Source organism: Pseudophryne corroboree, chromosome 8 (genome assembly GCF_028390025.1).
Source record: "Pseudophryne corroboree isolate aPseCor3 chromosome 8, aPseCor3.hap2, whole genome shotgun sequence".
NCBI classification, from domain to species: Eukaryota; Metazoa; Chordata; class Amphibia; order Anura; family Myobatrachidae; genus Pseudophryne; species Pseudophryne corroboree.
The window spans coordinates 92684990-92709280 of record NC_086451.1 but is presented as its reverse complement, the minus strand read 5'-3'; the positions used below and the strand labels follow the sequence as shown (position 1 = coordinate 92709280).

At 45.3% G+C, this 24291-nt stretch overlaps 1 protein-coding gene across 1 annotated transcript in view; it reads left to right on the top strand.

The window, feature by feature from the left end:
* The window catches only part of NUP214 (nucleoporin 214), a 395449-nt gene that overhangs the window by 69576 nt on the left and 301582 nt on the right, over positions 1-24291 (top strand). The window contains exons 3-5 of the mRNA XM_063936801.1: positions 6456-6607; positions 7484-7682; positions 21964-22034. Of these exons, the coding sequence (XP_063792871.1) occupies positions 6456-6607; positions 7484-7682; positions 21964-22034 (422 nt within the window). The remainder of the gene's footprint in view (positions 1-6455; positions 6608-7483; positions 7683-21963; positions 22035-24291) is intronic.

Here is a 24291-nt window from a genome sequence, read left to right as displayed (position 1 = left end):
ATGTAGTATCCCAGGGGTACAGATTGGAATGTCGAGACGTTTCCCCTTCGCAGGCTCCTGAAGTCTGGTTTACCAAGGTCTCCCTCCGACAAGGAGGCAGTATGGGAAACAATTCACAAGCTGTATTCCCAGCAGGTGATAATCAAATTACCCCTCCTACAACAAGAAAAGGGGTATTATTCCACATTATATTGTGGTACTGAAGCCAGAAGGCTAGGTGAGACCTATTCTAAATCTAAAAAAATTTGAACACTTACAAAGGTTCAAATCAAGATGGAGTCACTCAGAGCAGTGATAACGAACCAGGAAGAAGGGGACTATATAGTGTCCCGAGACATCAGGGATGCTTACCTCCATGTCCAAAATTTGCCCTTCTCACTAAGGGTACCTCAGGTTCGTGGTACAGAACTGTCACTATCGGTTTCAGACGCTGCCGTTTGGATTGTCCACGGCACCCCGGGTCTTTACCAAGGTAATGGCCGAAATGATGATTCTTCTTCGAAGAAAAGGCGTCTTAATTATCCCTTACTTGGACGATCTCCTGATAAGGGCAAAGTCCAGGGAACAGTTGGAGGTCGGAGTAGCACTATCTCGGATACTGCTACAACAGCACGGGTGGATTCTAAATATTCCAAAATCGCAGCTGATCCCGACGACAAGTCTGCTGTGCCTAGGGATGATTCTGGACACAGTCCAGAAAAAGGTGTTTCTCCCGGAAGAGAAAGCCAGGGAGTTATCCGAGCTAGTCAGGAACCTCCTAAAATCAGTGCATCATTGCACAAGGGTCCTGGTAAAGATGGTGACTTCCTACGAAGCAATTCCATTCGGCAGATTTCACGCAAGAATTTTTCAGTGGGATCTGCTGGACAAATGGTCCGGATCGCATCTTCAGATGCATCAGCGGATAACCCTATATCCAAGGACAAGGGTGTCTCTCCTGTGGTGGTTACAGAGTGCTCATCTTCTAGAGGGCCGCAGATTCGGCATTCAGGATTGGATGCTGGTGACCACGGAGGCCAGCCCGAGAGGCTGGGGAGCAGTCACACAAGGAAAAAATTTCCAGGGAGTGTGATCAAGTCTGGAGACTTTTCTCCACATAAATATACTGGAGCTAAGGGTAAATTTATAATACTCTAAGCTTAGCAAGACCTCTGCTTCAAGGTCAGCCGGTATTGATCCAGTGGGAAAAACATCACGGCAGTCGCCCACGTAAATAGACAGGGCGGCACAAGAAGCAGGAGGGCAATGGCAAAAACTGCAAGGACTTTTCGCTGGGCGGAAAATCATGTGATAGCACTGTCAGCAGTGTTTCATTCCGGGAATGGAAACTGGGAAGCAGACTTCCTCAGCAGGCACGACCTCCACCCGGCAGAATGGAAACTTCATCGGGAAGTTTTCCACATGATTGTAAACCGTTGGGAAATACCAAAGGTGGACATGATGGCGTCCCGTCTGAACAAAAAACGGGACAGGTATTGCGCCAGGTTAAGAGACCCTCAGGCAATAGCTGTGGACGTTCTGGTAACACCATGGATGTACCAGTCGGTGTATGTGTTCCATCCTCTGCTTCTCATACCTAAGGTACTGAGACTTATAAGACGTAGAGGAGTAAGAACTATACTCATGGCTCCGGATTGGCCAAGAAGGACTTGGTACCCGGAACTTCAAGAGATGCTCACAGAGGACTTATGGCCTCTGCCGCTAAGAAGGGACTTGTTTCAGCAAGTACCATGTCTGTTCCAAGACTTACCGCAGCTGTGTTTGACGGCATGGCGGTGGAACGCCGGATCCTAAGGGAAAAAGGCATTCCGGAAGAGGTCATTCCTACCCTGGTCAAAGCCAGAAAGGAGGTGACCGCACAACATTATCACCACATGTGGCAAAAATATGTTGCGTGGTGTGAGGCCAGAAAGGCCCCACGAAGAAATTTCAACTCGGTCGATTCCTGCATTTCCTGCAAACAGGAGTGTCTATGGGCCTCAAATTGGGGTCCATTAAGGTTCAAATTTCGGCCCTGTCGATTTTCTTCCAGAAAGAAGTGGCTTCAGTTCCTGAAGTCCAGAAGTTTGTCAAGGGAGTATTGCATATACAACCCCCTTTTGTGCCTCCAGTGGCACTGTGGGATCTCAACGTAGTTCTGGGATTCCTCAAATCACATTGGTTTAAAACCAGTCAAATCTGTGGATTTGAAGCATCTCACATGAAAAGTGACCATGCTCTTGGCCCTGGCCTGGACCAGGCGAGTGTCAAATTGGTGGTTTTTTTCTCAAAAAAGCCCATATCTGGTTGTCCATTTGGACAGGGCAGAGCTGCGGACTCGTCCCCAGTTCTCTCCCTAAGGTGGTGTCAGTGTTTCACCTGAACCAGCTTATTTTGGTGCCTTGCGCCTACTAGGAACTTGGAGGACTCCAGGTTGCTAGATGTTGTCAGGGCCCTGTAAATATAGGTTCCAGGACGGCTGGAGTCAGGAAAACTGACTTGCTGTTATCCTGTATGCACCCAACAAACTGGGTGCTCTTGCTTCTAAGCAGACTATTGCTAGTTGGATGTGTAATACAATTCAGCTTGCACATTCTGTGGCAGGCCTGCCACAGCCAAAATATGTAAATGCCCATTCCACAAGGAAGGTGGGCTTATCTTGGGCGGCTGCCCGAGGGGTCTCGGCTTTACAACTTTGCCGAGCGGCTATTTAGTCAGGGGCAAACACGTTGGTAAAATCCTACAAATTTGATACCCTGGCTAAGGAGGACCTGGAGTTCTCTCATTCGGTGCTGCAGAGTCATCCGCACTCTCCCGCCCGTTTGGGAGCTTTGGTATTATCCCCATGGTCCTTTCAGGAACCCCAGCATCCACTAGGACGATAGAGAAAATAAGAATTTACTTACCGATAATTCTATTTCTCGGAGTCCGTAGTGGATGCTGGGCGCCCATCCCAAGTGCGGATTATCTGCAATACTTGTACATAGTTACAAAAATCGGGTTATTATTGTTGTGAGCCATCTTTTCAGAGGCTCCGCTGTTATCATACTGTTAACTGGGTTCAGATCACAGGTTGTACAGTGTGATTGGTGTGGCTGGTATGAGTCTTACCCGGGATTCAAAATCCTTCCTTATTGTGTACGCTCGTCCGGGCACAGTATCCTAACTGAGGCTTGGAGGAGGGTCATAGGGGGAGGAGCCAGTGCACACCACCTGATCCTAAAGCTTTACTTTTTGTGCCCTGTCTCCTGCGGAGCCGCTATTCCCCATGGTCCTTTCAGGAACCCCAGCATCCACTACGGACTCCGAGAAATAGAATTATCGGTAAGTAAATTCTTATTTTTTGTGGCAATACCTAAATTGTTGGTGTAATGGTTAGCACTGAGGGTGTGGATTCGATTCCCACCATCGCCTTAACTATGTGGAGTTTGTATGCTTGCATGGGCTTCATTCAAGCACTTTTCTCTCACAATCCAAATATATGCTGGTAGGGTAATTGGCTCCTAAGGAAAAAATTAATTCTAGTGTTTGTGTGTGCATGTACAGTATATTTGGTAAAGAATATACACTGCTCAAAAAAATAAAGGGAACACTAAAATAACACATCCTAGATCTGAATGAATGAAATATTCTTATTAAATACTTTGTTCTTTACATAGTTGAATGTGCTGACAACAAAATCACACAAAAATTATCAATGGAAATCAAATTTATTAACCCATGGAGGTCTGGATTTGGAGTCACCCTCAAAATTAAAGTGGAAAAACACACTACAGGCTGATCCAACTTTGATGTAATGTCCTTTATAACAAGTCAAAATGAGGCTCAGTAGTGTCTGTGGCCTCCTCGTGCCTGTATGACCTCCCTACGACGCCTGGGCATGCTCCTGATGAGGTGGCGGATGGTCTCCTGAGGGATCTCCTCCCAGACCTGGACTAAAGCATCCGCCAACTCCTGGACAGTCTGTGGTGCAACGTGGCATTGGTGGATGGAGCGAGACATGATGTCCCAGATGTGCTCAATTGGATTCAGGTCTGGGGAACGGGTGGGCCAGTCCATAGCATCAATGCCTTCGTCTTGCAGGAACTGCTGACACACTCCAGCCACATGAGGTCTAGCATTGTCTTGCATTAGGAGGAACCCAGGGCCAACCGCACCAGCATATGGTCTCACAAGGGGTCTGAGGATCTCATCTCGGTATCTAATGGCAGTCAGGCTACCTCTGGCGAGCACATGGAGGGCTGTGCGGCCCCCCAAAGAAATGCCACCCACACCATTACTGACCCACTGCCAAACCGGTCATGCTGGAGGATGTTGCAGGCAGCAGAACGTTCTCCTTGGCATCTCCAGACTCTGTCACGTCTGTCACATGTGCTCAGTGAGAACCTGCTTTCATCTGTGAAGAGCACAGGGCGCCAGTGGCGAATTTGCCAATCTTGGTGTTCTCTGGCAAATGCCAAACGTCCTGCACGGTGTTGGGCTGTAAGCACAACCCCCACCTGTGGGCATCGGGCCCTCATACCACCCTCATGGAGTCTGTTTCTGATCGTTTGAGAAGACACATGCACATTTGTGGCTTGCTGGAGGTCATTTTGCAGGGCTCTGGCAGTGCTCCTCCTGTTCCTCCTTGCACAAAGGCGGAGGTAGCGGTCCTGCTTCTGGGTTGTTGCCCTCCTCCGGCCTCCTCCACGTCTCCTGATGTACTGGCCTGTCTCCTGGTAGCGCCTCAATGCTCTGGACACTACGCTGACAGACACAGCAAACCTTCTTGCCACAGCTCGCATTGATGTGCCATCCTGGATGAGCTGCACTACCTGAGCCACTTGTGTGGGTTGTTGGAAGGTCATACAGGCATGTGGAGGCCACACACACTACTGAGCCTCATTTTGACTTGTTTTAAGGACATTACATCAAAGTTGGATCAGCCTGTAGTGTGTTTTTCCACTTTAATTTTGAGGGTGACTCCAAATCCAGACCTCCATGGGTTAATAAATTTGATTTCCATTGATAATTTTTGTGTGATTTTGTTGTCAGCACATTCAACTATGTAAAGAACAAAGTATTTAATAAGAATATTTCATTCATTCAGATCTAGGATGTGTTGTTTTAGTGTTCCCTTTATTTTTTTGAGCAGTGTATATTGTAAGTTCCACTTGACCAGGAACTGATGTGAATGGCCAAATATTCTTCCAAATCTGCGGAATGTGTGGTGTCTATGTAATTAAATGGTGGTAATAATTGTTTACGGGATGGGAAGAGTTTCCAACAGAAATCTCCACCTTGTTTTGTCTCAATCTGAGAGTTAAAATACTTTACTATTTAGACTGTTTGGATATCAGACTATTCCCAAGGCTTTTATTGGATTTTAGAATTTTTCTAGTTTTTATAAAGCACACTGTGGTTTTATAGAGACAAATGAATTTCCTTTTTTGCAACTTTATAACAGTAGAGGCCATATGTAATGGGGTCAGAGTTTTCAAAACGTGCAAGATTAACGCTAAACTCGCACATTCGACCAATGTAATAGGACCCGAGAACATTTAAACTAGCTGGTTTTTTTTGGTCTCCCCAACTCAAACAGTTCAAACTGTGGTTCAGATGTTTTCCATCGGAAAACCTAAAACTCGGCCAATGTAAAATTTGCACCCAAAACCTCACCAATAAATAGACCAGCTTTTTATAGATGAGTTTGATGCACAGATCAGTGCATGTTTCTATTTATAACAGTTCAGCGGGAGAGAGGTGTGTGACCGGCCCCAGCCCATGGCATCTGTCTCAGGCAGGCGGTGTCAGTGAGAGGCTGAGCAGTGAGAACTGGAGACGGGGCCTCTCTTCTGCTTTGCCTCTATTGGATCTGCTGTGCTGAGGACCAGCTCTCGAACTGATGACAGGCATGGGGTTGGGCTTATCCTCCAATGCTGTTGTGCCAACACAAACAGCCCGGAGCTCAGGAGTGCAGAAAGCCTGAGCTCCGTGTGTTGCTAATAACATACAAAACAGTGGACACCCGGTAAACAGTTTGCGGCTGCAGTTGGATCGCAGCCGCAAACTGCAGGAGGTGGCCCTGGACATTGGATGACTGATTGGCCTGCGGGGCGCTTGCCACCCTGCCCCCCAGACCAGCCCGCCACTGGAAGACAATAGGGATAAAGTAAAGGAAACTCAGAATATTCATTAATACAATATATAGGAGAAAGGAGGACCAAGCAGGGATCTCCTACATGTGACTAAACACAGCAGAGTGAAGGAACACTCACATTGTTCCAAGCAAAGGGTAAGTTGTATCGGGTAAACCAGGATTCCCAAACCTTGTGGTACATAGCGAACTGGTCATGGAGAAAACCATTGACTATTTATTTGACTGGTTTATTTGAAATTGGCATGGTTTATTTTGGAAAGCTGTACAGACACACTTCAGCATTTGGGTGTACCTTTTGTTTCTTACAAAAACTAATAATCTATTTCTACCTATGCAGTGGTGGGACCTCCAGGGATTGAGGTACGGACAAACTTTCCTGTACACCACCTGGCTCTGAACACTGATAATCTCATGCTGTCTGTATGCATGACCTGCCCTGAACTTGGCTCTTCTGTCTCCTTCTATGATGTCCGGACACTAATGAACGAGGTATGGACCTAGATTGCTGTAGATGAATTGTTGCCGATCAGTACATTTTCTAAAGTGGGGTACACAAGGAGAGATCCATGCTTAATTTCTAAGCAATCTGACTAGAAATTAAGCACGGACCTCTCCGTGTGTATGCCCCATAGCAATAGCGATGTGCGGCCCCGTACGTCTCTATCGCCGGTTCTAGATTGGGCGCTGGGTGCAGTGAGCGACCCCCCCCTCCTTGACGAGCACACGCTGTGTGCTGAGCGGTGGGAGAGATGTGGGCTGAGCGGTCTGTGCTAGATCGCTCAGCACACATCTCCACGTGTGTAAACCCCGTAAGAGTTTGTTTTATTAAGTGTTCTTTGAGCATGGTGTGATCATTTGGTTAAACCAGTGAATAAGTGAGGTTTAAGAGAGTTTTGGAATTCTTCAGTTACAACGTAATTCCAGAGTGTAGGTCCCTTGGAAGAGACAACACCTAAGGGAATTTAGCTGAAAGCTATTGGGAAAGCCAATCTTTGTGATCTAAGGAGTATGGAAACTCCATAGAGTATGATGGGCTTTATGTACGCTGGACCCTAGTAGGGCGGCTCTGAAAGCTTTCCATGATTGCTTGGTGAGCCAGTGCAGCCATGCATCCAAACATTTTGTAGTTTTTAGAATAGGGAGACCTGAGTATATCATATGGTCGTAAAATCTAGTCATACTAAGGATAATTTCTGCGGCCAGGCTATCCACACACATAACCGCAAACTTGTCCTACAGCTAGTTATTTTGACAGGGTGATTTGTCAGGTGTTTTAAAGTGGCTTTGTTCTTCGGATCTATGCCTAGCATGATAGACATGGTTTTATGGATTGATTATTAACATGGATTGTCTTCTCAACCACAGTCCCGGCAGCCAAAAGAAGCTTTCGCCTCCCAGAGACTGCTGAGAGAAGCAGACAGCTTTGTCACAGACCTTAAGTGGAACCCAGTAGCTTCTTCAATGGTGGCCTTGTGTCTGAATGATGGCAGCATCTCCATCCTACAGGTCGAAGACACTGTTACTTTGTACAGCAGCCTGCCGTCAAGTCTGGGTGTCACCTCAGGTGAGTGACTGTGACAGCAGATCACGAAGGATACCCTGATGGTCCTTCTGTTTTCCAGCTGGGTTTGGCTAAAAGTTTTTAATGATAATTGCAGTCAGTTTATCTGCCTATCTTGAACAGTGATTCTCAACTCCAGTTCTCACCTACTCCTAACAGGCCATGTTTTGTGGAGTTCTTTAATAATACACGTGTGAGTTCATCTATTTTGCTGGGTCAGTAATTATCCCACCTGCTTCTACAGACACAAGTCCTTAAAACACAATCTGTAGAGGCTACTTGAGGGTTGGAGACGGATTTGAGAACCACTGATCTAGAACATCCTTTGATTTAAAAGTGGATTTTTTTTTACCAAAGCATAAAACACTATACAGTGATTTTGTAACAGGGCTTTCCAATTCTGATGGCATTGGAATAAAAGATCCACGACACACCTATTTGGAATGCAGGTATAAGATGGAGGGTCAGTGGTGACGCTCCTAAATCTGTCACAAAGAGTAGAATGTAAGCTCACACAAACAACCCCCCCTCGCTCTGTGCTATCCCTGTCTCCAGTTTTTTTTCTTAGTCAGTGACCTTTATCCTTTCTGTACTCTCTTTTCAGGGTGCCAGGGCATTGAGTGCTGCGGTTTGTAATGGTCAGTCATTTGGGGCCTAATTCTGAGTCGCTCATAAAAACGCACGCAGCATTGTCTATTGGCACTCGTCTGTCTGCGAGTTTATGCAAATGCCAGTACAAACTCATTCCCGTGTGTATCTCTCTGTGGACAAATGTGCAAAGTCTAAGATGCCCACTCTTAGTGTCTGTACACGCTGTAATAGTTTAGTGCTTCCTTACACACCCACTATCGGTTGCACCGTTGAAACTCGCATAAGCCCTACGGCAAGTGCATATTCTCCATCTGACTGTGACCTCCTATGCTCTTGCCCACTGAACAGACCATTTTTGAGTACACCTGCAGCCACCGCCCAGGAACACCCATCACTTTTTCATCACATATCTGACACCGTATGACCCAGTCACAACAGCACAATTTGCAATTTCTGAAAACCCCCATGGTGCATGTGTTATACCATGTACTGTACGTACATGGTATAACACATCACCATGGGGGTTTTCAGAAATTGCAAATCGCTCAACTTTGGTAAACATTGACATTGTATGCAGATTGCGTACAAATTAGAATCGGCCCCTTAAGGTGCCCACACACTAAGCGATTTCAGGGCCAATTTTGCCGAAAACGATACATCGTTTACAAAAATGCAAATCGTTTGTTGTCCACGAACAATAACGATCCGATGCTTGTCCCCGCTGCAGGGAAGATCTGAAGCTATCGTCAACGGCAGCATGCTCCTGGATGTAGCCACTCCTAGATCTTAAGATATATCTTATGTGTATTGTACTATATAGTTTGCCCAGGACTGCCGGGCAGCTGCCGGGGGAGTGATAAAGCTGAATATTTATCGTGTATATAACCCTTTATGAGGTCTAAGAACACTGTACGCTATCTACGTAAGAAGTACCGTAAGGGTACGCAAGTTGCGTATCGATCGCTTAGCCGTGATCGAGACGCTCAGGCGTCACGTTCACTCACGGCCAAGTGATCGCAGGCAGGCAGACTATTGGCTGTTGACTTTCGTAATGATTCGCTATAGCGTAGCGGCGCTCGGGACCACGAGGAGATCACCAGCGATGCAGACGCTCACAACGTTAAACCTTTATATCTATACCTTTAGTAATGAAATACACAGCAAACCTTAATGTAGAGACAAAGTGTAAGTGCAACCTTGTGTAACCTGATTAACTACAAAGCTGCTTGAGCGTCACCGATGCTCAGGGAATACTTAACACTATAAAGAATACACAGATACCTGGGCTTAGGGTCCGAAACCTATTATATGTATTATGACTATTATACTTGCAAAAAGAATCACAGTACAAAGCATACACTACAATATAACATAAACCAACTAACCAGATAACTACACAGGGAAATACAATACAATACAATTAAGTCTAATCAAGGAAAAATACGAGAGAAAGAGGAGAGAGGGAGAGAGAGAAATGGCTCACAGTAAGACAATATGATTACGGAGAGAACTTACGCACAAGGGGAACGATCGCATGCGCCTCGATATCCAGCTCCCGATTATCAGCAATGAGAACCGTTGAAGAGAGAGTGAAGTTGGATATGGTCGGCCCGCTATTTATGCCCCACACACAATACAATTCAATGGTCCCTACAATCTCATTGTTCATTGGACACAGGAATTCGGCTCTGCATTATAACAAAAGGTCATAGGTTGATTCATACAGGTGGGCTGTGACTATTTCCAACTGCTCAGGTGGGAGGGAAACTGGGTTTCCCGCCGCATGGGTAATAAAGTGCAAATAAAGTAAATGTTCATAAACTTCTTATGTCCATAACTATTCGCACGAGCGATTGATCTGCTTCAAACCAACACCGGAATATTTCTAATTAAATATTCTTCCGATGGATACTAAACACCACTGTATTACTCCTGTCTGACCCTTCGTATCAAACAAAGAGGGATTCCTCTGTTCATGAACATTCTATATTAACCAAACTTTCAGAATCTATCAAAGGGACCATGATCTACAAAATACATTATTACTGAAAATATGTTACGATTGAGTCGCACGCTACAACCACATAAACTCTACCGTAAATACGCATACCATGCGCCTGCGGGTGCCCGCGACTGTGAGTATGCGCACGTACGGGAGAGCGTACGCATGCGCAGCACGGACCTGTGTGAGGTGCAAATATGGTAGTGTGCATAGAGATATTTTTCTGACTTTGACAGTCCACCCTTTGGCAGTCAATAATAACTGCCACCTTCTAAAACATTTCAAAAGGAGAAAAATATATGTCAGGGGTTAATTCATTTCCATGGTTGGGTAAGGGAGGAGAGAGGAGTAGGTGGGAAGAGTGTATGACCTAGTGAGATAGCAGAAGCATGTGTGTATGAGTCCATGTTTGGGGGGTCATGTATCATCGTGCCGTACGTGTTGTAAATCAAGCTTCGAGGTATTGCGAAGTATACATTTGAATTCCTTCTTATCCCGTGGTACGGGTCTGTGGATGGGCTGTCAAACTTTACCGAGCTCTTTTCGGATTTTGAACAAAATGGGGAGCACATTTTAGTTGATGATACATGAATGGGGGAATATGTGATTGCTGATATCTGTGCCTGTATTCCCTATACTATGTGTGTCATTACCTGAGGGTTGTAGAAATGAAGAAAAGACATAATTACGGTAAATGCGGTGGTATTCTATGTCAGGTTAATGTACATCTGTCGGTTGAAGTTTTGTTCGGTATCAGTTGAAAGTCGTCTTCTTTGCGCTGTTTTGCTCATTAAGCGTGAGCAATAAGCTTTGTCAATGCCATTAGATTTACAAAAAATGTTGGGCTAGCGTAATTTTAAGAATTCTAGGGAAACTGGGGATCCATGGCAAAGTTCATCAAGTGTCCATATCTCAAGTGGTCAAAACTTCTTCTTTGGTCTATCCGTTGTCTGTATAGCGTCTCATCAACTTCCTCGTCCAAGGGGGTCTTGTTATCTTGGAGAAAAACCAGAAAAACAGGTGAAAGAAACGGACCGTAGAAATCGCATTTTCATCACATCATTGTTTCTATCGTTGGGTCGTAAATCAAATCCAGGTTAATTACAGTTTCCTCACTCCTCAAACTCATCACTCTGGTACTTTGTTTGCACCTCATTAAAGCCTGCCCGCATCTAAATATCAATCCAATCGATATAACGACACCTAAGATACATAGTAGAAACTTCCCAACATCCATTATGACTCCTTGAGCCCAGTCTCCCAAACCGGAGAACCAATTTCGCGGGTTCAACCATGACACCCAACCAGTCAGCTCATTACCTACAGCAGCAAGAGTGAGATTGTGTTTTCGGCGAAATTCCCACTTTAATTGGAGAATATCGTCCATCTTTTGGTCTATGACCTCTACCGGATCCTCGGTGCTATTTGTGATATACGTGCAACACTTCACGCCGTACTGTGTTGCCAATGTAACACAATATCCGCCTGTCACTGCTGTGAGGTAATTAAGAACCATTCTATGCTGTACCAGTTCTGTTTTATAAGCTTGAAGTTCTCTTCCAGTGTATCTAAACGTGTCATCATACATTTCAGTGATATTATCTAACAAATTGGCGAGTGCGGAAATGTATCTATAATTCATCACTCCTCGAGCGGTGCGAGTGAAATCTAACGCCACCAGAACCTGAATCCCGGTGGCTTCATGGATCAGATCAGAGGCCGGATGCTCTAACCTTTCTGACAGTTGTCTTTTAACGAGGTGCTCGTAATGAGTGTGAGTATAAGGAGCTTGGGCACCATGGTGTATGTCTTTCATTTTATCATGAGTTACAGTCATTACTTCAGGCAATACTCTTCCAATATAACACAATCCTTCAGAGTTTGGGGCAAGCCACTTGTACGCCTTTCTCCCGCATATGAAATATGCATCATCGGGGAGAACATATGGGACGGAGAAAGACATTACCATATTACACACCTTCCAGGTGAAATCTCCTAGCCCTAATTCTTCCATCTGCTTAATGCACGTATCAGGTTGTACGATATGTGCACAGTATCCTGGTGATACTTCTCCAACTCTAGTAATCCTATTTCCTAAGGTGTATCTATACCGGAAAGATTTTCCTCTACTGGCTATGTGGCGTACAAGCTCTGTATCTGTAGGCATTCTATCTGCTCTATGTGAAAAGGTCATGGTGTGGTTACTCCATGACACTTCCCAATTTCCCGGCTTTCTGGGATTGGAGATGTTGAAACATAATAGGGACCTATCCACATGGTATTAGTGGAGCTTCAAACTAGGAGGGCTGGAGATATTAAACCTCCTGTCCACCGGTCTCCCTCCATTTAACTCAAGTACCTCCCCTATCGTTAAAGGAAATGGTACTAGCCCTGATTTGCTATGACCTTGAGGTACTTGAGAGCATACCCAACAATCTGTTTTGTTTAACACATTACCCACTAAGGAGTGATAGTCACTCAATGGATGCCGGTCCATATGGATATTAAAACTGGATTGGCATTTCTTAATGCACCCATCCTCAATGACATTGTTACAGAGCCTACAGATACAGTTTTCTTCAGCTAACAATCCGTCACAATTTCTTCTATGGTCAATGCTATCGGATCGTTTTCTGATACTCGCCTTTGCTTGTTGGTTAGGTTGATCTTGGAAAACTACGCCTCCATCTTTATCATCAGAACCCATTCCAGAACCTCTATCGACCTCCATGGTACTCTCGCCGGAACAGACTGCTCTGGTCAACATCATGGTCAACAGGAAAATCCGGATCACAGTCTCTTGGGGCAAGTCCATCTTATAGGAGGAAACGGAGAAGAATGAGAAGGAGGAAAAATAAATTTGAGGGAGAGGGGATGGGAAGTGGAGAAAAACAATAAAAGGGAGTGGGGAGTCGACAACAGCTCTCGGTCTTCAAGGCTCAGGTGCCGCCTCAGTCCTCCTGGAACAGACACTCCAGTGATACAACCTCTACCGTCTGTTCCTTATCACGGGACTTCTCTGGATCAGCAACCTTCTTGCAGTGGGATGAATGGACCCAAGTCTCTCTCTCAGCAACCTTCAATGCCGTAGTGCTAGTCAATAAGACCTGGTATGGTCCTTCCCATCTGTCAATAAGGCAACCTGAGCGTAGAAAATTCCGTATCATTACATAATCCCCAGGTTCAATGTCATGACAATTACTATCAGGTAAATCAGGAATCACCAACTTCAGACTATCATTTTGATTCCTTAACTGTTTACTCATGTTAATCAAGTACTTTACAGTTACTTCATTGTTACATTTCAAATCATCCTGAGGGTTAATCATGGCATGCGGTTGTCGACCAAACAAGATTTCAAAGGGAGACAGATTAAGAGGGGACCTGGGAGTGGTTCTGATACTGTACAATACAATGGGTAAAGCTTCTGGCCATGTCAATCCTGTCTCTGCCATCACTTTACTCAATTTATTTTTAATAGTGCTGTTCACTCTTTCGACCTTCGCACTCGCCTGTGGACGGTACGGAGTGTGCAGCTTGCTATCAATTCCCATCAACTTACACATTCCTTGAAAGACATCACCTGTAAAATGGGTACCCCTATCACTTTCGATTATTCTAGGGATACCATATCTACATACAAATTCCTGCACAATTTTCTTAGCAGTAAACATAGCGGTATTTGTAGCTGCAGGAAATGCTTCGACCCAATTTGAGAAAACATCTATACAAACAAGTACATATTTCAAATTCCGACAAGGGGGTAATTGTATAAAGTCAATTTGTATTACCTGGAAAGGGCCGCCGGCAGGTGGGATATGGGATGGTTCTGTAGGTATTGCCTTTCCAATATTCTTTCTCAAACAGGTAAGGCATGACATTGCTCTTTTACTCGCATGAGAGGAGAATCCTGGGGCGCACCAATAGGCTCTTACCAATTTGCACATCCCTTCCTTGCCTAGATGAGTCAGCCCGTGAGCTGCTTCAGCCAGACATGGAAGATATGCTCTGGGGGCCACTGGTTTACCATGTCCATCCGTCCAGAGTCCTGAAGACTCCTGGCCACATCCCTTTGCCTTCCAGACTGCCTTTTCCTGTGTGGAACACAAATTTTGCATTTCACACAACTTCTGTGTGTTAATGGTATTAAATACCATCAATTGTGTGGTGTCTGTCTGTATGGGGGTAGCAGCTGCTAACTTAGCAGCTTCGTCTGCTCGGCTGTTACCAAGTGATACCGGGTCTTGGCTATATGTGTGTGCTTTACATTTGATAACAGCCACTCTGTCGGGTTCCTGTATCGCTGTTAGAAGTCTTTTTATGTGAGCTGCATGCGCTACCGGTGTACCAGCTGCCGTCATGAAATTTCTGAGGCGCCATAGGGCTCCGAAATCATGGACTACCCCGAATGCGTATCTAGAATCGGTGTAGATATTGGCTGACTTACCCTTAGCCAATTCACATGCTCTGGTTAGGGCGACCAGTTCAGCAACCTGGGCTGAGTGAGGTGGGCCTAGCGGTTCCGCTTCTATGGTGTCTTGGTCATCTACGACTGCGTATCCAGTACACAAGTCTCCCGAGTCTGACTGTCTGTGACAACTACCGTCCGTGTAGAACGTGAGTTCTGCATCTTCCAGTGGGTTGTCACTGATGTCAGGCCTTGCGGTAAAATTTTGGGTCAAATATTCCATACAATCATGTGTATCTTCCTTTGTATTAAATCCTCCTTCCCCAGCACTCTCACCTTCCACCCTTTGTGCCTGACCAGGCACACCTGGGAGATATGTTGCAGGATTTAATGCACTGCATCTCCTTATGGTGATGTTTACGGGGGCCATTAGTGCTAATTCCCATCTTGTAAATCTCGCTGATGAGACGTGTCTGGTTTGGGCAGAATTCAATAAGGCTGATACTGCATGTGGCGTATGGATTGTGAGGTTGTGGCCTAGCACGACGTCTTCGCTTTTTGTCACTAGCAATGCTATCGCAGCAACGCTTCGCAAGCATGTGGGGAGGGATCGCGCTACCGTGTCTAGCTGAGCGCTGTAGTATGCAACTGGCCTGCTGGCATCACCGTGTTTTTGGGTTAGTACACCTGCCGCGCAACCAGCACTTTCTGTTCCGTATAGTTCAAAGGGTTTCCCATAGTCTGGCATACCTAGTGCTGGTGCCTGCGTTAGGCACTGTTTGAGTCTCTCAAATGCTGTTTCGGACTCGTCTGTATGCGAAATCCTATCAGGTTTGTTTGAGGAGACCATTTCCTGCAAAGGTAACGCCAAAATGGAAAACCCTGGGATCCAATTACGGCAATACCCACACATTCCTAAAAACGTTCTGATCTGTTGCTGGGTTTGTGGCAGAGTCATGTCTCTAATTGCTTGGATTCTATCAGCGGTCAGGTGTCTCAGTCCTTGTGTTAGACAGTGTCCCAAATATTTTACCTTAGTTTGGCATAATTGTAACTTGTCTTTGGACACCTTGTGTCCTGTGTCTGAAAGATGAAACAGGAGCTGTTTCGTATCCTTCAGAGATGCTTCCAGTGAATCTGAACACAGTAATAAATCGTCCACATACTGTATCAATACTGATCCACTGTCTGGTTGGAAAGACTGTAAACAATCATGCAAAGCCTGAGAAAATATACTTGGACTATCTATGAAAGCTTGGGGTAATCGAGTCCACGTGTATTGGACTCCTCTGTATGTGAATGCAAACAAATATTGGCTGTCAGGGTGCAGAGGTACCGAAAAGAAAGCGGAGCAGAGGTCAATAACAGTGAAAAATTTGGCAGTGGGAGGGATTTGCATTAGGATGACAGCTGGATTTGGCACTACGGGGAACTGACTCTCAACTATTTTGTTAATCCCCCTTAGATCCTGCACTAGCCTGTAACCCCTCCCCCCACTCTTCTTAACAGGGAAGATGGGACTATTGGCAGTGCTGGACGTTCTTACCAAAATGCCCTGTTGTAGCAAGCGCTCTATTACTGGGTAAACTCCTAACTCCACCTCTGGCTTCAGAGGATACTGTGGGATTTTTGGAGCTATCCTACCATCTTTTACTTGCACAACTACTGGAGCTACGTTTGCCATTAATCCAGTGTCTTGTCCGTCTTTTGTCCAAAGTGACTCTGGTATCTGAGATGTCATCTCTTCTATTTGGGATGGATTCCTATTTGTCATAATGGTATGTGACATTAATTTTGATGGGGAGCCTAACATGTCTCGCACTTCCTGAGCGTGTTTCTCAGGTATGTCCAAGAATACACCTTCAGGAGTACAATAAATGACGCACCCCATTTTACACAGTAAATCCCTTCCCAGGAGATTGGTTGGTGCCGATGCAGCCAGCAAAAAGGAATGCTTGGTATGCAAAGGCCCTATTGTAATCTCGGCTGGTTTGCTAACAGGGTAGTGCTGGACTACTCCTGTTACTCCCATGGCTGGAATTGTCCTACCAGTGGTTCTCATGCCCACTGTCGAATTTATCACTGACTTGGCCGCCCCTGTGTCTACAAGAAAGTTTAAAGTTTTTCCAGCTACATTGATTGCAATCTCTGGTTCACTTCCAAGACTGGCAATCAACTTAACTGGCTGCAGATTACAGGTATGGCCACACCCCTAGTGGGTATGGTGACCTCCCTGAATCCCGCTGGCAGCAACTATTTGTGAGGGAGATAGTTGGGAACTACCAGAGGCATGCCAGTCTCTGTTTGGGGGATATCTTTTTGTTTCCCCTGTATGTGGCTCATAACTCCGTTTCTGCAGACCTTGCTCCCAATGTCGTGTGTCGTGTCGTTGTCTAGGGGGTTGGTATGATCTTTGCGAATTTTTCGCTCTACAGTCTCGTGCATAGTGTCCCTGTCTTTGACAAGAATAACATGTTATCATAGTTGACTTACCCACAGGGTTGGATGGTACATACGCAGGCTGCTTTGTGGTCAGAGCCTGTATACTTACTGACATTAGCTTATCACTCTGCGACTCCCTGTGTCTGGTGATGTTTCGGTCGTGATCAATAGCAGCCTCTCTCAAAGTGGACACTGACAGACCTCGCCAACATGGTTGCGTGGTCTGTACCCTAGCCTTTAATGTTTCCTTCAAACCATCCATTAGTACAGATACTGCTACTTCTCGATGGTTTGGATTTGTCCTAATGTCCTCTATACCAGTGTACTTTGCCATTTCTAATAGTGCCCGGTGAAAATATTCTGCAGCTGTTTCTGACTCTTTTTGTTTAATGGAAAATATTTTGTTCCATTTAACAACTGCTGGGAAATGCTCCTTTAACTGTAAGTTTATCCTTCTTACGTTATCTTTGTTGTACACATCTGTAAGAGGTACATCCAGATCTAGTCCACAATCAGCTAAAAATTGAGCTGAGTCGACATTGGAGGGTAAACAAGCTTTTAGCAATATCTGCCAATCTTTATTATTGGGCTCTAAAGTGTTTCCTAAGTCTGTGATGTATTTTTGGCTGGCAACTAAATCTTTTCTAGGGTCAGGGAATTCCGACACTATGGTCCTTAATTCCATTCGGGAAAATGGGCTGTACATGGCAATGTTCCTTATGGGAGTGGCTCCTGATACATCTGTTTTCCCATTGGGAACTGCTATTACCCTAACAGGAGTAATTCTAACAACCTCATTCTGTGTAGATTCTACAGGCTGTGGTGAAATAGTTTCAGCATAATGCATGGTGCCGTACTTACCAGTTGATACGACCTCACCTATCCCTCCGCTAGGGGCCTTTACTAATCTCGTGGGTGTTGCTGTGCCTACTGTGGTCTCTGCTATGGTGGCTGCTAGAGAGAGCGCTGAAATCGTTGTCGCTTCGTCCTCTTGATCACACTCCTGAGGAAAGTTCAAAACAGGGTACAACTTGCACGGGTTAATACTTGCATGGGTTAATGGGTTAACATTATCATTAACATTTACACAGTTACTAAGTGATTTTGTGTTACACCTTAGTGCGTCTTTCTCCGTAATCAACTTCTCTCCTGATATATATGGTGGCGGCGGGGCCGTGGCAATCAGTTTTCTGTTAGAGCCAGATCCCGCCGCCTGAGCCAAACCTCTCTGTATCTCACCTTCCTGTTGCCACAACTGTAAATAATCATAATGCTGAACTCGTCTCTTTGTTGATTTTATGAGACATATCCTCCTCCTTAAATTTTGTAACACCTCTGAGCTGAAGCTCCCTATTCTTGGGAATTTCTCCCCGTCATGTACAGTCATTCTCTCCCATTCATCACATAAAACCTCTGTGTGACTTCCATATTTCTCACACATGATATACCTGGCCGACCCAATTGGTCGGACCACTGAATCAACCCGAACCGAGGTTGATCGCCCCCTACCTGAACAACTGGCCCCCATAACTCTGCAGGCGTTGCTTGCTCTACCTCTGATCTCTATATCAAGGTCTTCAGCGAACCCTTACAGAAAACCAGATTGTTCACAATAGGCTGACGGTGGCGGTTTACCGAGTACCCCACTCACTCGCCCACGCCGACCAATGCGACCTGATCACACCGATATGGTGCTGGCGCACTCGACCCAGGGCACCTATAAAAACCGTTGTTTACTGGAACATGCGAGGGTTATCCGCAGAACACTTACTCTTTCCAGTAAAGGTGAGGTTTGTCAGATAGTTCCTGAGTGACCAGCGAACTTCCCTTCTTGAAAAATAAAAAATTACACAAATCACGTCAGAATGTACAAATAGCGTTTGTGACCCCTTTACTCTAATGGTACTAGGTCAGATTTACTAACTACTGTACACAATTACGTGCGGTCCAGTCGTTCAGTACACAAACAACTAAGCTTGTGTACGGAAAGACCAATGGAATCGAAACTTACGACTGCGAATTCCTTCAGCCAGAGCTTGTACGGCCTATATGGGTCTTGCACCAACCCTTCTCTTGGTGTTGTGCCTCTGAACTGTATAGCGGACTTCCCTGTTTACTGTACCTGGACCTGCTGGTCTACTATGACCTCCTGGTCTTGTTCTGTACGACCTCCTGGTCTTGTTCTATACTGGTCCGCTATACTCTAATGCTCAAATATTATGTTTAACCAAGGATGCCTCCCTAGCCACCGTGCACGTCACTTACACGCGTGTACCTCACGAGTACTCGACTTTTCTTGTGGTTCAACCTTTAAGTTATATAAACTTATGTAATACAAAAACACTCACTCATCACATGTACACTTTTGCTTCTATTTCTATTTCTGCGCAGAAATTTTTCTTTAGCCCAGCTGTGTTACCAATTAGGAGCAGGATCTGTTAATTTAAATTTTGGATTTCCAAAAATAGACTTGCGTTATTTATCGCCTGTGGCGCTATTTACCGCTTTGCGTTACTTATCGCGTTGCGTTAAAAATCAACTTATCGTGACTTGAGCTACGTGGGCGTAACCGGACGCTCCGTTGCGTAATGTACGCTGCGTGCGTCCGCCTTTGGATTGCGTACACAAGTCTTTTGTTAGGGACACGTGTACGCAAAGCAAAGATCCACCGTAACACAATTTATATTTTTTATCAATGTAGATGATCCCTGGTCATCTACCACACAACACACTGACTTCGCCTTATCTCCCAGGCAAAACTGTGTGTTTGTCTATCTTTTAACTATATTACCTTTTACTCTTAAACTATGAAATAACGGCAAATCTTTTTTTAGCACTTCTATCGACTATAAAACTGGCAGACAGGAGAGTGATATACGAAAATGAAAAAGAAAAAGAAATGCAGATATATATGTGTGCGTGCGTGTGTACGCAAGACAGAAAAATACAGTTTTAAAAGACACTAGCGTTTTGTTCTTACCTCCGGTTCCCGGATTCCTTCAGCACTCTTTTATCTAAGCGAAGCAGACGCTTATCCCGTCAGCACTACGAGACAACCTCCCGCCCTTTGCTGAGGGATAATGTCTGCTGATCTACCTAGTGCAGATATGTGAAGGACAGGACGAGCCGCCAATTGATAAAGCTGAATATTTATCGTGTATATAACCCTTTATGAGGTCTAAGAACACTGTACGCTATCTACGTAAGAAGTACCGTAAGGGTACGCAAGTTGCGTATCGATCGCTTAGCCGTGATCGAGACGCTCAGGCGTCACGTTCACTCACGGCCAAGTGATCGCAGGCAGGCAGACTATTGGCTGTTGACTTTCGTAATGATTTGCTATAGCGTAGCGGCGCTCGGGACCACGAGGAGATCACCAGCGATGCAGACGCTCACAACGTTAAACCTTTATATCTATACCTTTAGTAATGAAATACACAGCAAACCTTAATGTAGAGACAAAGTGTAAGTGCAACCTTGTGTAACCTGATTAACTACAAAGCTGCTTGAGCGTCACCGATGCTCAGGGAATACTTAACACTATAAAGAATACACAGATACCTGGGCTTAGGGTCCGAAACCTATTATATGTATTATGACTATTATACTTGCAAAAAGAATCACAGTACAAAGCATACACTACAATATAACATAAACCAACTAACCAGATAACTACACAGGGAAATACAATACAATACAATTAAGTCTAATCAAGGAAAAATACGAGAGAAAGAGGAGAGAGGGAGAGAGAGAAATGGCTCACAGTAAGACAATATGATTACGGAGAGAACTTACGCACAAGGGGAACGATCGCATGCGCCTCGATATCCAGCTCCCGATTATCAGCAATGAGAACCGTTGAAGAGAGAGTGAAGTTGGATATGGTCGGCCCGCTATTTATGCCCCACACACAATACAATTCAATGGTCCCTACAATCTCATTGTTCATTGGACACAGGAATTCGGCTCTGCATTATAACAAAAGGTCATAGGTTGATTCATACAGGTGGGCTGTGACTATTTCCAACTGCTCAGGTGGGAGGGAAACTGGGTTTCCCGCCGCATGGGTAATAAAGTGCAAATAAAGTAAATGTTCATAAACTTCTTATGTCCATAACTATTCGCACGAGCGATTGATCTGCTTCAAACCAACACCGGAATATTTCTAATTAAATATTCTTCCGATGGATACTAAACACCACTGTATTACTCCTGTCTGACCCTTCGTATCAAACAAAGAGGGATTCCTCTGTTCATGAACATTCTATATTAACCAAACTTTTAGAATCTATCAAAGGGACCATGATCTACAAAATACATTATTACTGAAAATATGTTACGATTGAGTCGCACGCTACAACCACATAAACTCTACCGTAAATACGCATACCATGCGCCTGCGGGTGCCCGCGACTGTGAGTATGCGCACGTACGGGAGAGCGTACGCATGCGCAGCACGGACCTGTGTGAGGTGCAAATATGGTAGTGTGCATAGAGATATTTTTCTGACTTTGACAGGAGTTCAAGGAAAATCGTTAATGATACTGCATCGTTTGCAAATCGCTCAGTGTGTGGGCACCTTTCTCACTGTTGGACTTTTCTTTTTCCCCTGGCATTGTTTGTTTGTACCTTTTTCATCTTGTATTGTTTGTGTATCGTTGTAATTTTCCCTGTTTAGCAAAACAGGCCCTTGGTGGCGCCATATATAGAAAATTATACCAATGATGGTCCCAGGCATATTAATCAGAGTTGTCGTGCTGTGGTCCTTGTATAACCTAGTTTGTAAGTTATTGTATGAAGTTAAATAAAAGTCATATTTTATATTGCTTTCTTTCTTACAGTGTGCTGGAGCCCCAAAGGGAAGCAGCTAGCCATTGGCAAGCAGAACGGCACAATAGTACAGTACCTCCCAGTAAGTACTTTAACATTAAGAAAATGATCTATACAAATGCATATACTTAATTGTGGTGGTAACCATCCAGAATATGGTGCCACAAGCAGGTGCTATGACCTTGGAGGAGGAGTAATGGTATTGACAGTAGAGTTCTGTATGAAGTCCTATAAATTTTTTTTCTCTAACGTCCTAGTGGATGCTGGGGACTCCGTAAGGGCCATGGGGATAGACGGGCTCCGCAGGAGACATGGGCACTTTAAGAAAGAATTTAGGTTATGGTGTGCACTGGCTCCTCCCTCTATACCCCTCCTCCAGACCTCAGTTTGGTACTGTGCCCAGACGAGCTGGGTGCTTTTCAGTGAGCTCTCCTGAGTTTGCTGAGAGAAAGTATTTTGTTAGGTTTTTTATTTTCAGGGAGCTCTGCTGGCAACAGACTCCCTGCATCGTGGGACTGAGGGGAGAGAAGCAGCCCTACTCTCTGAAGCTAGGTCCTGCTTCTTAGGCTACTGGACACCATTGGCTCCAGAGGGATTGGTACGCAGGATCTCGCCCTCGCCGTCCGTCCTGGAGCCGCGCCGCCGTCCCCCTCGCAGAGCCGGAAGATAGAAGCCGGGTGAGTATGAGAAGTAAAGAATACTTCAGAGGCGGCAGAAGACTTCATGATCTTCACTGAGGTAACGCACAGCACTGCAGCTGTGCGCCATTGCTCCCACACACCTCCCATACTCCGGTCACTGTAAGGGCGCAGGGGGGGGCGCCCTGGGCAGCAATATAAACCTCTTATTTGGCAAAAGGAACATATTTACAGCTGGACACTGTATATATGCATGAGCCCCCGCCAATTTTACACTTTTAGTGGGACAGAAGCCCGCCGCCGAGGGGGCGGGGCTTCTCCCTCAGCACTCACCAGCGCCATGTTTTTCTCCACAGCACCGCTGAGAGGAAGCTCCCCGGACTCTCCCCTGCTTATACCACGGTAGAAGAGAGGGTTTTAAAGAAGAGGGGGGGCACATAATTCGGCGCAGTTAATAACAGCGCTACTGGGTAAACATTAAATTGCTGTGTTTTTCCTGGGTCATATAGCGCTAGGGTGTGTGCTGGCACACTCTCTCTCTCTGTCTCTCCAAAGGGCCTTGAGGGGGAATTATCTTCAGATGAGCATTCCCTGAGTATGTGGTGTGTCGGTACGTGTGTGTCGACATGTCTGAGGTAAAAGGCTCTCCTAGGGAGGAGATGGAGCAAATGTGTGTGTGAGTGGTGTCTCCGTCGACAACGCCGACACCTGATTGGATATGTGAAATTAAGTGCTGAGGTAAATTTATTGCACAAAAGATTAGAGAACAGACAGTGAATCTACACAGGTCTGTCCCTATGTCGCGGAGACCTTCAGAGTCTCACAATGCTCACTATCCAAAATAATAGACACTGATATCGACACGGGGTCTGACTCCAGTGTCGACTACGATAATGCAAAGTTACAGCCAAAACTGACAGAAAAGTATTCAATATATGATTATTGTAATAAAAGTTGTTTTGCATATCACTGATGACTCATCTGTCCCTGACACAAGGGTACACATGTTTAAGGGGAAGAAAGCTGAGGTAAATTTCCCTCCTCTCATGAAGAAAAAGAGCGGGAATCTCCAGACAAGAAGCTGCAGCTTTCCAAAAAGAATTCTCAGGGAGTATCCTTTCCCTACTAGGGCCAGGATACGAGGGGAATCTTCCCCTAGGGTGGACAAAGCCTTGTCACGTTTACCCAGAAGGTAGCGCTGACTTAACAGCTATCCTCAGGGATCCTGCAGATAGCTTGCAGTAAAAGTACTTTGAAGTCCATTTACACACATACTGGTACACTACTCAGACCGGCGATTGTGTTGGCATGGGTGGACAGATACCTTATCAGCGGAGATTGAAACCCTGGATAAGGATACCATGGTATTGACCCTTGTGTGTGTATGTATGTGTATATATATATATGTTCTAGAGTCAACGCTATGTCGATTTCTGCTAGAAGTGTCCTGTGGAACATGCAGTGGACAGGTGATGCCGACTAAAAGAGGCATATGGAAGGTTTACCTTACAAGGCTGAGGAATTGTGTGGAGAAGGGCTCTCGGACCTGGTCTCCACACCTATAGCTGGTAATTCTGATCTTTTGCCTTATATTCCCTCACAGCCTAAGAAAGCACGACATTATCAAATGCAGTCCTTTTGGTCGCAGAATAACCATAAAGTATGAGGAGCGTCCTTTCTTACCAGAGGTAAGGGTACAGG